Raw genomic sequence first — 15,214 nt, 5'->3', positions numbered from 1 at the left:
GATTGGTTTTCTTGTACTAGTAGCTTCAGTTCTTCTTTATAATCTGCCATACTGAATTACAGCTTATTACTTAAAGAATTAAATGAAAGATGGTAATTTAAATCACAGATGCGTATCTTTTCTCTTTTGCACAGATTCAGTCTAGTAGCCTATCGTGTGGATTTAGGGGTAGCAGGGAGCTGTACATAGAACAATCCAGCCAGTGGGTTTTAGCATCTGCAGGTTGCAATCAGGATTTGTCTCAAGTCCTCTCCTTACTGCTGAACTCTGCTTGGGCTCAAGACCTCTTTCATCATGTTCTGATAACAGTCTGCTTTCTATTCTACATCTTTTCATACAGTTTCTGCTTTTCAACTTTCTGCTTTCATTTTTAATCCCATGTGTTTCCCAATTCTTGATTTTTTTGTATTCCAATTCTTCTCTCTCTGCTTAGTTCTTTAACCTTCTGTGTCTTCTCAGCTGTGTCTTTGGAAGAGCAGCTGGTGGCAGGTGAACTCCAGGTGGAACACCTGAGTTATATTCCTTTTGTCTTGTTTGGGTTTGCAGATTGGACGACTTGAGGGACAGGTTGCAAGGTATAAAAGTGCAGCAGAAAATGCAGAAAAAGTAGAAGATGAACTCAAAGCTGAAAAAAGGAAGCTTCAGCGAGAGGTAACTAACTTGGTTTCTTTTCCAGCTGAATGTTCCTTTCTGTCTTAAGCTGCTCTGTCTTTTGCCTCCAAGCTCTGATTTTTTTGTAATCTTTGATTACATCTTTTAATTGTTTTTTAAGATGACCTTCAAATCTCAATATAACATTCAGAAGACACCTAGCATGTTAAAGTAATGCTAACTATGATTCACTGCTGTACTTCCTTGAAAGGAAGCATCTAAGTGGTATTTTTTTCTAAATGTGATAGCTTGTAATATTTTAAAGCAGTCCTACAAAATATTGCTAGAGAGATAAGTGGTCCCTAAGTCAAGTGACAGCCTGGGAATTTTCCAGCTTGGATCTTACAGGATTCTGGGAAGAAGCTGTATTTAACTGAGCTGTTGATCATTCTTGCTTAAGAGCTGCTGCATCACTAGCATGATGCCTGCTACCTGTGATGGGAATACGTATCTGTATGCAAGTAACAATGGTGGAGAATACTTTACCTTACTCTAGGTAAATTTCTTTAATGTAATGGGAGGCTGCAGGTACCTAGATCTTTTAGAATGAATATACTTCATGTTTCAGTTGCTTCACAATTATTTTTAACAGTTTCATTCTGTTTCATCTGCTTGCAGTAATGGAAGTTATATCTTAACTTCTGTGGCACTCTTATGAAACATAATACTTTTATTCCTCTTACCAACCTTGAGAACAGCACAAGGTCCAAATAAACTGGAGTGATAATAACTTTTTTTCGTTTTGTAGTTAAGAACAGCACTGGATAAGATAGAAGAAATGGAGATGACGAATAGCCATTTAATGAAAAGGCTGGAGAAGATGAAGGCAAATAGGACTGCGCTTTTATCTCAACAGTGAAATGGAAATTGAAAATACAATGCACTGCTCCTTGAATAACTAGTCCCTAGCTTGTTTATAAATACAGACTTTCAGTGGCACAAACTATTTGAACACTGAGCTGTTCACTGGTGGTTTAGTTTCATAATTAAATGACATACTTTTTGTAATTTATGAGAGAATGAAATGTAGTTTGAATTCCCATGTGAATGACAGCAGTTTTTCAGTAGTGTTTGATTCTAGAGTCAAAGACGGAGCACAATGCTGTATGTTTTTACAACTGTGGAATCAAGTTTACTCATGATCTCTTTTGGCTGCTTTAATGATGCTTGATGCTCAGAGACAGCTGCATGAATTCAAGACACTGTTATGAAACTAACATATACTTGCCTAAGACATCACACAGCACAAGTGCCTTTTATCTGGTGCAATTTAGTCTTCATTGTTGAAATAACCTTTGAAACCAGAAAGCATTTTATTTTAAGATACATTTGGGGTATTCCCTAAACTTTATACATTTTGAAAATACATTTTTTAAAATATTTAAATTTATAAGAAAAAATAGGGACTGTATATAAAGATCGGCTTCTTTTGCATGGGCACATCTGACTTCTCTGTAATTTTGTCAAATACTAGCCCCTGATACTCTTAGCATTAAGAGCAGAAATTTAAAAACTGAAGTTGTACGCCATCAGGTTGTGTCATCTGCTTAAGTATGAATTGAAATTTTACAGGGGAAGAAGGGGGTGAGAAATATGGCTAAGGAGTTTATTAAACGGACACTTTACTGACCAAAACTGGATGTTTTGCGTTTTCTTTTGAATGTGGAGATGCTAACAGGACAGAGCAAAATCTGTAGAATAGTAAGATCTGATCTTCTTGTTCTTAACAAGTATCTTTCTGCCTTTGAAAAAGTGAGTTTGAATTTTTTTTTCTTAACCTAGTCTGCTACTGTTTGACAGTACTGCCATGGAGCAGAGGAGCTGCAGAAGGAAGATGGTATTTTCTGGAATGGTGTGGTTTTTTGTCTGTGGCATACTCCCTGTAGACAGTGAATACTGTTAATAATTTGACTCTTTGAGCTGGCACATCACAAGTAGGACATCAGTAGCACCTGCAGTGGCACTGCCCCTGTGTTGAACTTTTCATGAGGGCACAAGGAGAGTTGGTCTGACAAGAATCACTCTTTTGGAATTGTAGCAGGTATTTTCCACTTTGAAATGGCTACTCTTCTGGGAGTATTTCTCAAAGCGAGGCAGGTTTCAGGACCTTTGCAATCCTGAGAGTTAGTACCTTTGCTTCACCAGAGCGGTTTTCAAAGAACAGCCATCTTGACAACACAAAACTAAAGCTTTCTGTCTCTGGACGTCTTCTGGACTTGGAAAATAAAATTCCTTCCCTGCTGAGATACCTTGTAAGTAGCAGGTCTACTTAGGCCTGTTTATTAAATAGGACACACACTTTGGTGATCACATAGATCATTGTGCTGTTAACTCTTTGCTTTTTGTTGTGTACTTACTCAGTAGAAACTCATAACTCTTGATTAGTTCTTAATCATAGGTATTCTGAAGATACTTTGGAGGTTTTCAGTATGTACAAAACTCTGCTAAAACCTTATTTGGTTCATTCACTTTTCATTCACTTCCTCAAACCCACTCCATTGAAGCTGGACATTTTATGGCAAAGGGAAAACTGCAGCTTCAATATGAAACTGTGAGAGTCAGATAAGAACTTTTTTTGGGGTAGAGGTAAAGTATCAGTACATTCTTTCTTAAAGTCAAGGTTTCTAGTGTTTTTTTTTAAAAAAAAGTTATTAACAGTTCTGTTAGCAGGGGCATATTAATTGAAGAGATTCATAAGTTCTTGCTACCAGAAAATTAAATTCAACAAAATATCCAGAACAAGATTCCTAATGGGAGGTACCAGGAAAAGCAATAAGAAGGGAGAAAAAAAAAGGGCATTATTATTTTGTCTTGATCCAGTATGGGCATGAGAAAAAATGTAAGTAATTATGACTGACAGTTGGATAGCAATATGGAAAACTTTTTAAAATTTATTTTTACCAAAGTACAATTCATATAATCAGAACTGCAGAACCACTGTATCTGTGATGAGCAAATGAATAGAATGTGACAGTGCCAGTATTGCTGGAGACCACCCATTGCTTATTGGCCAAATAAGAGACAAGCATTAGGTGTAATTACAGAAAGCTTATGGAAGAAGTTACTGTATTACTGTATGGAAGAAGTTACTGAAAAAAGGGTAGGTAATGTTTAATTACATTACTCTGGTAATTTTATTGGTGGTTGCAAGGTGACAGGGACAATTTTTAGTAGCTCTTGGATGTAGGGTTATACCAAATTACTAGTCAGAAAAAGGCATGAGGTTAGTACAAGGTAGGCATAAAGATAACTAACATTACATTATACCATTATTGAGGGTGTGTTTTTAAACACCCAGCATGGTTTGTCCTTCCCTCAAGTTTATACGGTTTTGTTTAGTCTGTGGAGGGCTCTTAGGGCTCAGTGAAAGATTTGGTGAGTGTGGTATTATGGGACAGGCAGCAGCACCAAAAAGGTATGTGCTTGAGTGGCAGTTCAGGGGCACTGAAGTAGCCACCCTGGTTTGAAACAACAGGAGCTGTTGTTTCATTTTTTGACGCTTAAAAATGAAAAAAATAAAAAATGATTTTTGATTGCTTAACCCCCATCCAATTCCAATAAAGGCACAATTTTTTGTGTGTAAAGGACGCAAAAAATTATGCTAGAGGAAGGAGATCAAAAGCTTGGAAAAGGACAAAACAAATAATCTGCTTACAAAAAATTTTATTTTTGACAGCAAATAGACATCACCACCACCAAACTGATAGGTTCAGTGATGCTGGTTTGCTGTGATGAAGTTCTGGCACTTTGGGGAGAGAAACCAGAAAATGGTCAGTTGGAGAATGCTCCTGTCCAGCCTTGCCCATTCGTAGTGCCCGGCCATGTTAGTGGCCGTGCTCAGAACTCCACCCAAACCTACCAATCAGTTCTTCATTCTGAAAGAGAACAGGATGGCAGGACTAGTGTCACTTCCTCCAATTAACCAGGAGATGAACCTCTTCACACCTGCAAGGGTGAGGGGAAGCATGTGTGCCATTGCTGTCTTCTACTGCCCACTATGCTACCCATGCAGTAAGGCCAGGTACCCACCTTAAGAGACTTGCTGCTGGAAGAGGACATGATCCCAGAGAATGTTCTCATCCATCTTGAAGGAGGTGTACCTGCCAGGGTGGCACTGGCAGTGAATCCATTCTGCAGACAGTCACAACACTTCCCGATGCAGTCCAGGCACCAGCTAGAATCTTCCTTCAGAAAACAAATAACAAATGCATGAAAGTAAATTAAAACTAAAAACCTGGAACCAGTTACAAGGTAAAATGTTATCACTGTATCACAGGCCTGAGAAAGACTGAACCATTATCTTCAAGGAATAAACTTCCCCACAGGTCAGGAAAAAACTTGCCTTTGCCTTTCCCAGCCCTTCTGCAAGGGCCTGCAAAGCAAACCTGTTGGTGTGTGGATTCAGAACTTCTGCCTCTGCTACCCCCAGGGGTAGAGGTTTTTGTCAGGCTGCCCCCAGCCCATGCCAGGGTGGGTGGTGAAAGCTGTCAGCAAGGCTGGGAACTAGCTCCCCTTCCACAGCACTCATGCCCTCCCCTACAAAAAAAAAAAAACAAACTGGCAACTGGCTGAAAAATTAATCCTGCTGCACCACAGCAAAGCAGGAAACCTCCACTGCCCAGCCAGGCCGGACTATGCAATGCCTGGGACCAGGAGCATTCCCTCTCTTACTAGGTGTAGACTCAACCTTGATTTTAACTGTTCTCAAGGAAGGTGCTGCAACCGCAGTCAATCAGCTTTGTCCCGCTGGTGGCCAAGCCAAGGATGGTTGTGCCACAGGATGCTACAGTTTTACTCCAGGTTGTAGGAAGACCACGAAGTCAGGGATCTGCAGTGGGGGTCTGTGGAAACTTTACTGGATTGCCATTCTCAAATACCATGGAGAGTGCTTTGCCACTTCTGCAACTTCCCCCAGGACTAGCAGAAGCATCTCATCAGCTGTGATTCCTACTCCAGGCTACGCTTGCAGAGAAAGAGTCTGATTTTCTTGGCTTTTTAATGCCATGAGATGTGTAGAGCTGTTACTTGCTGTGTCCTACTGTGCAGAGGGATGGATCTTTGCCATCTCTTGGAGTAGGTGAATGTCCTGTAGCCATGAATGGTTGAAAAGGTCTTACAATGATGGCCTGTCCAAGGGACAAATGGATTAACACCATTTGACAAGGTGCTGGCGCTGTGGGAAGAGCAATCAAAAAGCTGCTGGACAGTGGTCCCCTCTTTTCAAGGGTCTGCAGTGCCCAGGCTGTGCCCAAACCTTCCAATCTCTTTTGCAGAGCAGGATAGTAGGACATGTGCCAGCACCTCCATGGGAAATCAATCTCCTCTGTAGTTGCAAGAAGAGGATGCTTGTATACCACCTGTAATCTAACACTGTTATTCCTTCTGTGAGGCAAACCAGGTACCAGCTCAAGACACCCATGGCAGGAAGAAGATAATGGCCCAGAATATTGTTCTCATCTCTGTTTAAGGGATAGAACCTGCAGACCATGTCATAGAGCAGAATGGCCAGGGACCACATCAGCACTATATGTCCATGGTAGCAGAGGAAGATTATCCTCCCCTCAGGTGGGCTGTACGCCTGCTTTCCTGTGAGATGCAGATGGAACTCATCAGGTGCCCACTGCCCTTGCCTAGCATCCCTGAGGATGCAGGGACTGCGCTGGTGGAACACAGTGTCACCTGCTGCCATCTTGCCAGCACCTGACTCTTGTTGACAAATTTTAGGTTGTAAAAGAAAGCCCCTGATGCTACTTTTTGAAGTGGTGTCCTGGTTTAGGGCAATTTTGGGAGAAAGCCTCCAAAGGGGGCCCCTCCAGGAAGCAAACCCACACAGCCCTTTACCCCAACCAGTTCGGGAAGGATTCCTCGGAGAGAAGTGGAAAGAACCTGTTTATTTAACAGGCACAGCACCCCCCAGCACACAAAATGAACAATACCAGATGACAACACTCTTTCACCTCTCTGAAAAAGATGACAAATTCAGAAAGTCTCTCCTGGGTGTGGTCACTCTGTTATTGGTCCCTCTGGCCTTGGGAATGGCTGCTGCAGGCCACAAAGTGCAAACTCTTGGTGTTTCCCAGGTCCCAGTCCGGAGCAGGCTTGAGTGGTTTCAAGAAAGAGAAAGATAAATAGTCCAGGGAAAACTTGGAGTGCCTAGCTAAACTAACTAACAAGCAGGAGCAAAAGCAAGAGCAAAGCAGGAGCAAGAGCAAAGTGAAAGCAAGCGCGAAAAGCAAAAGCTGCACTGTGTACTGCTGTCCTTTTGTCCCGCTGACTGTTGGAGGAGTGAGTAGACTGATAAGTGATAACGAAACAAAATAAAGCTTCACTCTTCAGAGCCAGTTTTGAAAGTATAGAACATAATATCCAGCATAAACAGAATGACGACTGGGGATACAAGCAACATAACGTCACCCTAGGACAAGTGGCTTCTTCCATTGTGAGGATATGGAGAGACAAGTGCATCCCAGGGTTATGGTGGCAGAGGAAAGACTCACAGCCTCATCTGTCCCATGTGAAGAGGCATGAGACTCCTTCCTTTCTGTACTTGGTAAACAGAAGACACTCTTATGCTTAGTTTGTCCATGTTAGTCTCTGCAGTTCAGTATCTGCTGAATGTTTTCTTATGTTCCTCCATAATACAATGTTAGGACTATTGACCTAAAACTTACAGGCTTACCCTGAGAATCAGTAATTCCAGTGGGGGGTGTAAACCTGTCTGTAGTATCAGAGTGATGTAAACAGGGTGAGCTCTTTCCTCCTTTTGTCACTTTAATATCCCTGCAGCCTGCAGTAACTGTTTCCTGTAACTAGAAAGCAAGCTTTGTGTGAAGCCTGCTTTAAGCATAGGAAGCCCCTTCAACCCGAGTGTGGTGCTGCTTCTCATTTCTGTGTTGGTATGCCTAGGACTGTCAAGAAAGCAAAGCTGATCTCTCCCTGGAAACTGCTGTAGAACCTCTAGCAAATGCTGAGTATCTCGTATCATATACTTTCTCTGCTCTTAGGTGATGGAGGTCCAGACTAATTCTCATTGTTCCGTATTTTTTGGTGTGCCTCTCTAACACTGGGGAGATGCAGCTCTACTGCATCCTTTAGAGGGTTTCTTCCAGTGTGCCAAAAATAACTTGTATATCAGTAGATGATGGTAGGTACATTCAAACTCTAGATGGAGTGGTTGTTATTTCTGCTCATTGTGTATTGTTAGAAAGGGGCAGTTAGTGGGTAAAATATACATCTAGCAAAGAGCACTGTACGCATAAAATAATGATTTGAAAAATATAGTTGCAGGTTTTTGCTTATGGCAGGAGGTGACTGGTCGTTTGGGAGAGGATGGTGATAACCTTGCAGAAGATATATTATTTGTGGAACTAGTGATCTTGAGCAGACCATGTCTGCTCTATTGCACCTTGTACTTGAAGCCTGAGAAGTGCATAGCATTCTTCATACAGTCTCTAATGTCTTAGGGAAAGGTAAACTCCATGTGGATCAATATGTGGAATGTAATGATCCTGACCAGAGACCCCTGTGCATTGTGGAGTGGTAGTGGTTTTGGTTCGCCAATTCAAAATTTCACCAATTTTGAGATTTCCCGGGCAATGCACCAATGAGCGTAGTGGTTCGGTGCTGGCCAATCACCAATGCACTCACTTCTTGCTGTGAGATAGGATTAGGAGAAAGGCGAAGCAGGCTCAAAACCTTAGAAGGGTATAAAGAAAAATTTATTAACAATAACTAAAAGGAAGACTAATGAAAATCAGGACAAAATCTTCAGAACACTTCTCCTCCCCCACAACCCCTTTTCTTCCCATTGACAATGTAAAGAAACAAAACCTAAAATTTCAGTCAGTTTATCACCTCTAAAATAGTCTTTCTTCAGTTGACTTAGGGAGAGAAGTCCCTCTTTTTAACGTTATGGAGACTTCTCCACAAAGAAATAAAAGTTCTCTCATGGCTCTCAATTTTGTTATGAATAGCAGCTGCCTGGGAAAATCTGCAATCATGAAGTCCCTCCCATTTTCCACAAGCTTTTCCCACACCTGTGTTTATGGGCCATGTCAACTTATGAGGTACTGTTTTAAAGATGAGCTGCTCAAAGGCAAAAGTTCTCATTATCTATCTCTAAAATCATCTTAATCTCTGGGAACAGAGGTCCTCTTCTTCTCTCCCTGGGCGCACAGGGTCTCATCACTCTTCTCTCTCTCTGTTCAAACTTATCATAGATTACAACTACTTTATCATCTGCTTACTTTGGCGTGGAGGTCTTTGCCTGATATCAATTTGAACACTTTATTCTCCCCATACCTTCATGCATCATAGGGAAAAAGTGTCTTTCTCCATAGCTATTACAGAAGGATTTCAGCCCCAAGATTAAGACATCCCCTCATCCCTCCCCTCTAGGACTTGACTTCTTCACTGACCTCAATGTCTTCACATTGCTCCTTTGCATGCTTGCATCTTGTTCCTTTCTCTCACTCGAGGGTGGATTGAAGCACTGCAAGAGTTAACATCTTGCTCTGGGCAGATGGTCACTCACTGCTTGTGATGGTGGGAACTGTGGCTGGGGCTGTGTCAGGATTGGCTGCATGGCCAAAGAGTCTTTGGTTTTCTCTGCATGGGCTGTGGGGTTGCCTCTGGCCTCAGCCGCACGATCTCGTGTGCCGGCCGCGCTGCGGGGAGGGGACCTGGTGGCAAGATCTAAACAGCCATGGCTGGCCCTGCTTCGGCCAGAGCCCCTGTGGCCTGCCATCCCCCTGCGGCCTGCCATTCTCCTGTGGCCTGCCATCCCCTGCGGCCTGCCATCCCCTGCGGCCTGCCATCCCCTGCGGCCTGCCACCCATCCCCCTGCAGCCTGCCATCCATCCCCCTGCAGCCTGCCATTCTCCTGCGGCCTGCCATCCATCCCCCTGCAGCCTGCCATCCCCCTGAGGCCTGCCATCCATCCCCCTGCAGCCTGCCATCCCCCTGCAGCCTGCCATCCATCCCCCTGCAGCCTGCCATCTCCCTGCGGCCTGCCATCCATCCCCCTGCAGCCTGCCATTCTCCTGCAGCCTGCCATCCCCCTGCGGCATGCCATCCATCCCCCTGCAGCCTGCCATCTCCCTGAGGCCTGCCATCCTCCTGCAGCCTGCCATCCCCCTGCGACCTGCCATCTCCCTGAGGCCTGCCATCCCCCTGCGGCCTGCCATCCCCCTGCGGCCTGCCATCCCCCTGAGGCCTGCCATCCTCCTGTGGCCTGCCATCCCCCTGCAGCCTGCCATCCCCCTTCCTGGAGCTTCCAGAACCTGGCCCAGCCAGGATGGGGCTCGGTGGGCTCCCTGGAGAGGGACCTGGCCCCACGGCTAAGCCTGCCCGGCCCAGCGCAGCTGAGACAGGGGCCAGGCTGGCCTTGTTACCTATTCCCAGGCCGGAAAGAAAAGAGGCAGTTCCCAGGTTTCTTTCATCTTCAATGTGTGTTTTTCGTAGAGGCGTGTCCAGCTTTCCAGTGACTGGAAGCTTTGCATCACTTCCCTAATTGTCTTCCATGCAAAACCATGACATTGGTCTATAGAACACTTAACCTCAGCAGATGCAGGCCTGTTCTACAGATACAAAATGGCCTCAGGCTCTGTGTCCTGCACAGGTTCCATGACTGCAAGATGAAGTCAGCCAGCTCATTGTAAGTTAGTAGCTTGCAGGCAAGCTCCCACTTGTTAGCAGTGGTTATGCCACTTCCATGGTGTGGTGTCATCTATAAACACACCAAGAAATTCTTCTGTGATCATCCTTAATGAATAGAGCTATTGTCCTATAAAAATTATAAGATAACTCAAATGACCAAATAAAAAAGAAGAATCTCACCAATTGACACGATCTGTCCAGCATGATGGATCAGAGGCCTATTCAAAGCTACAGTGCCCAGTGTTCCTGCCATCTCAAGCAATGTAATATTGCCTATAATATACTCTCCTTATAGTGTTAGTTTTAGTAAATAACACTTCTAACTATAGTTTAGAGAGCCTGACTACCTCTGTCTCTGAATTGTTATATGCCAGCACTTTCTCATGCAAAACAGTGTTTACCCTGTGGATAAATAAGCTATAGCTAAAGTCTTTTTCAATTTGAAATTAGGAGTCTACAGTTAGAATTCTATCCATCTAACTTGTAATCATACTTGCAGTTTATTTTAGGTACCCTCCCCAATGTATTAAAATAGAGCAAGTTCATGCTGTCAAGAGCACTTATTCTGTGGAATTCAGGGGGTCTCAGTTTATTAGGAGGATTGAGGCAATACCTTAACAATTAAGGTAATATCTTTGAAAGATAAAAGTCTGCCAAGGGAGGCAGAAACCCTTCTGGAATAGAAGGAAGACTCCTCCCTCCAAATTATTGTAACTATGAAATTATGGGGATTAAGAAAAAATAAAGAAATAGAAAATATAGAAAATATAGAAAAAGGAATAACAGTTCTTTATTAGAAAATAGACAGAACAGAACAGGACAAACAACGACACGGTAACAGGAGTTTCCGACGCGCTGAGCAGTTTTGCTCTCTGGGTGTAGTTATGATTGTCGCCGGCAGGGGGCGCGGCGCGCTGCGGGCGGCAAAGCCGTGGAGCCCGACCCGGGCCGGCGGCAGCGCTGGGATGGGAGCGCTGGGATGGGAGCGCTGGGATAAGAGCGCTGGGATGGGAGCGCTGGGATGCGAGTGCTGGGATGGGAGCGCTGGGATGCGAGCGCTGGGATGGGAGCGCTGGGATGGGAGCGCTGGGATGCGAGCGCTGGGATGGGAGCGCTGGGATGGGAGAGGGGGGATGCGAGTGCGGAGCTGCCCATGGGGCGGTAGCAGGGAATGCTCTGTCTTTTAAAAAGGTACTGCAAACTCAGGCTGGTGGCGGGGGTTCTTAGTGCTGGGCATTGCTGAAAATCTGAGTCCGCCGGGGGTAAGAATGCTCTCGCCAGCAGCGAGCGCGGGCAGGGGAGCAGGTGGAACTCGAGCTGAGCTGCTGCATGGACAAGGAGTCAGTGAGACTACACGGCTCCCGGCGGCACACCACGCGACAGCTCCCGGTCTCAGAGTGGATGAGAAAAAAACCCCTGCCAAACCCCTGTTCCTCTCGTCAAAAGGATTTCGTTAGTATGCCAGGGCTATCAGCCACCTCCCTTTAACTTTATCACCGACCATCCATCCTCGAGGAGCCTCCCGCTTCTTCATGATGGCAATGGGAAAAATTCTCTAGAAAGCCTAAACCCATAATAGGTAATAATGTAGTAGGAAGTCCATTATATCTGTTGTTTTTGTTGCAGTAGTCCGCTAACACCCATGAAAATTTTTCTTGAGGCAGAGAAGACTCAGTCAAAAGTGACTGCAGAGTGACTAATATGAGAACAAAAGGTATTGTGAGATGAAGCCCCAGCCTCTCATCACCATAAACCCCTTACAGTCCCCAAGTCCCAGAACCCTGACACCTGTACCCAATATATTTTAACTGTGGATTTAGTGGTCCACTGTGGAGTTAGTGGCAGGGTTTGCTACCTCCTTGCCTCCCAGCAGGGAGCACTGTCTGGGTAGATGAGAAATGTGGCGAGGGCTCATCAGAAGGGAAAACACAACCAGACATCAATGCTCATATGAAGAGTACCTGGAACACGAAAGACCAAAGATCCATTCTCCAGAGAGGTTTCTCCATAATGTGAGAGTTATGCTGGACAGAAGTCCGATATCAGTCTAAAAGCCAGAGAATGGGACTGGAAGCTCTCTTTTAGATTAGCTCCTTGGTCTGAGCACTGGCTTTGTCACACCTCACTCTCAGACAGCCAATTTTCCTTCTGAAGTACATAGGACAGGCACTTGGACTGTATTCCAGGCTGTGCACCTAAACCCTGAGCACCTAACCCAGGTACCTAAGGTCTACACTTGCCCTAGTCTCCCTCCCAGTAGTAAATATTGTACCACAGAGCCATCTACAGAGCAGAGATAAGGGACCAACTGTGTTCTGACACCCCTGTGGTGAAAACATTCAGCCAAGTTGCTTTTACACATGTTCCAAGGCTGTGCTTTGTCTCTGCATTTGCAGACTGTTACATTTCTTATTACTTTGTCTTGGATAATCCACATATTAACCCAGAGTAATGCCCATTGAACTTACTGGGACGTGGTGTAGTAAGGTAACCAGAAAACATTTTCCCCAGAAATTCATGGCAGGAATGGTTATGGAATTTGCTGTGAGGTAATTAAAAAAAAAAAAAAAAAAAAGCCCATATTGCAGGAAGAAGCAGCTGGCCTTAACACTTCTGTGTTTGATGAATACATGGCTTGAACAGCTTTCAGTGAAGCATTGCAGACGTGGGACCTCTACAACGGAAATGTGGCCCCTTTCAAACGTGGAACAGCTATTTGTGTCTTATTGCACATCCTCTATGGTCCTGTCCTTAGCTGGAGGGGACACATGATCAGGTTTCCCTTCTTTGTGTAGGAGTGACTGGTGAGTTGCAGTCAGGAATATTATGCCTTCAGCTTTGGAAGAACCACTGGACACTAAATGTATCCTTTGGCACCTTTTAGAGTTCTAAAAGTTGATATTTTTCACAGTTTAATTGATGCATTACCAGCTTTGAGTGTTTTTTTTTTTTTGACAGCACTGTCTCATACCTTAATCATAATCACTTTGATAGTTCACCAAGGTTTCTTAGCACTCTTAATGGTGTTGGGTAGAAAGAAAAGCAAATCTATTGGTCTGAGTCATGTGGAGAGCTAATCTGCCAGGAGTCTGAGCTGCCTCTCTTGCTTGGAGATTATTTGACTCCTGAAACCTGACAGCCCTTTGCTTTCTGACCCAGGATTTCACTGGAAGACCTTTGCTGAAGGAAGGATTTTTATTCCTGCCAAATCTTTCATTCAGAAAGCACATTCAGAATGGATGTGCTGTCTGGCTGTTGCTCTGTCCTTAAATTTGCCTAAAGGAGTGTGTCAGAGTTTAGAGAATGGCCTTTTGCAAAGCTTTCTGAAGGAAGTGGATTTTTTTCCCCAAAAAGTAGAAGCCTGCAGAAATAGAATTGTCAGCCTAGGGCAGAAGTCTTCATAACCCTTCATTGGCCTTTGTAAGCCTATGTTCAAATTCTATGTGTTTATTAGCTGTTGGCAGACTGCAATCATCCTTATGTAGATCTTTCTCATTTACAGCTACATGTGAGAAGAATGCATGAGAGGGTTTCTGTATCACCTGTTGTAGGTTGTTTTGATTGTTGAGAAGTCATTATTCTCAAGCATGTGTAAGTAATAGTACAATATAGAACACAAAATTATTGTAACATGATAAAGAATATGCAAATGTCTTTACACAAATAAATTCATTTGTGCCGATGACTTCTTTGTACTCTCATGGCAAAAGTCTATTGTGTTCTATCTTCTTTTCCTCTTTTCTGGAAGCACCAGATTGCCTGTAACCATTTCTGTAGTACTTGCATTAATTCTGCAACTCTATAACAGTAGAGCAGCTGTAGTAGTGCTCATGCTTGTAGAAGCTTGAAATCAATGAGAATTAGTTGTGTAAGATAATGTAAGATAAGTACTTGAGAAGTCATGTTTTTCAAGTTTTAGCAAAGTCCCAACAAGAGAAGTTTACACTTGATAGATAACATCTAACTCTGTCCTGCCTTTAGGACAGAGGGTCCTGCAGCCCCTGAGTTATGGGGTAGCAACAGTCCCTACGTATCCTAAACATGCAGTTAGGCCAGGGTGTGTCAGTGAGCTTCACCGTGGTGTTCAGAAGTAACTTAGGCATGTGGTTTTCTTAACTTTTTATTTGTATTAAAAGGAAATGGTTTAGAAGCCTACTGTGTTTAAAGGCTGTGGTCTAACTGTCCTCAGCTAATCACCCACTCTCATCACAGCCCACCTCCTCTCAACCAGTTGTGACTGGTTCAGTTTATAGGGTTTTTCCACTGCATAACCAAGCCTTCCTGTAAACAAATGCCCCAGCACCCAGAAGCCTTTAAAATCTACTTTTCCTCTTATTTGTGCTAAATAAATAAGAATTAAAATCTTAGTAGGAGCTGTTTATGTTTGTATAAACAAACTTAAGGCACATGTGAACTGCTGGAAGGTGTAAAACCTGCAACCAAATATTTGAAAAACCCCTGAAACTGAGAGGTGATGGTTCAGGGTTGCATACAGGTAAGGGGTTTCCTGTGTATTCTCTCTGTTTTTCTGAACTGCATGGACAATATTTTTCAGTTTTGTGTAGGAGACACAAAGAGTGGACTTGGGGATCATATAGTGAGAGAGCTTGGTTCCTTAATGCAGTCAAACATTTGTCTAGCAGAGACAGAGGAGATCCATGTAATACCCAGGTAAAATCCATGATGCTGCTGAAATCTACAGTTACTGCATTCCAAAAATACCTTTGTAGCTGTTTTTTTAAAAATTTTGATTGGAACCAAACCTTAATAAATAACAGCATGAGATCCCAGGTATTTCTCAGAGTTTAACTGAAAACTGCAAATCACAACTTTTTTCACATTGAAGAGCAACACGACATTGAAGGCAGTAATTAGTTGCTTTGCCATTAGTAAAATAGCTGTGCTT

At 43.6% G+C, this 15,214-nt stretch overlaps 1 protein-coding gene across 24 annotated transcripts in view; it reads left to right on the top strand.

Moving 5' to 3' along the window:
- Positions 1-2,286, top strand: part of LRRFIP2 (LRR binding FLII interacting protein 2) — a 56,362-nt gene extending 54,076 nt beyond the window's left edge. For all 24 annotated transcript variants that reach the window (XM_063158671.1, XM_063158652.1, XM_063158636.1 and 21 more), the window contains 2 exons: positions 547-651; positions 1,400-2,286. In XM_063158671.1, the coding sequence (XP_063014741.1) occupies positions 547-651; positions 1,400-1,510 (216 nt within the window). In that variant the 3' untranslated portion in view covers positions 1,511-2,286. The remainder of the gene's footprint in view (positions 1-546; positions 652-1,399) is intronic.
- Positions 2,287-15,214: the final 12,928 nt, after the last annotated feature.

This window comes from Melospiza melodia, chromosome 1 (assembly GCF_035770615.1).
Source record: "Melospiza melodia melodia isolate bMelMel2 chromosome 1, bMelMel2.pri, whole genome shotgun sequence".
NCBI lineage: Eukaryota > Metazoa > Chordata > Aves > Passeriformes > Passerellidae > Melospiza > Melospiza melodia.
Note: the sequence above shows the minus strand (reverse complement) of the source record. Positions and strands in the feature narration are given on the sequence as shown.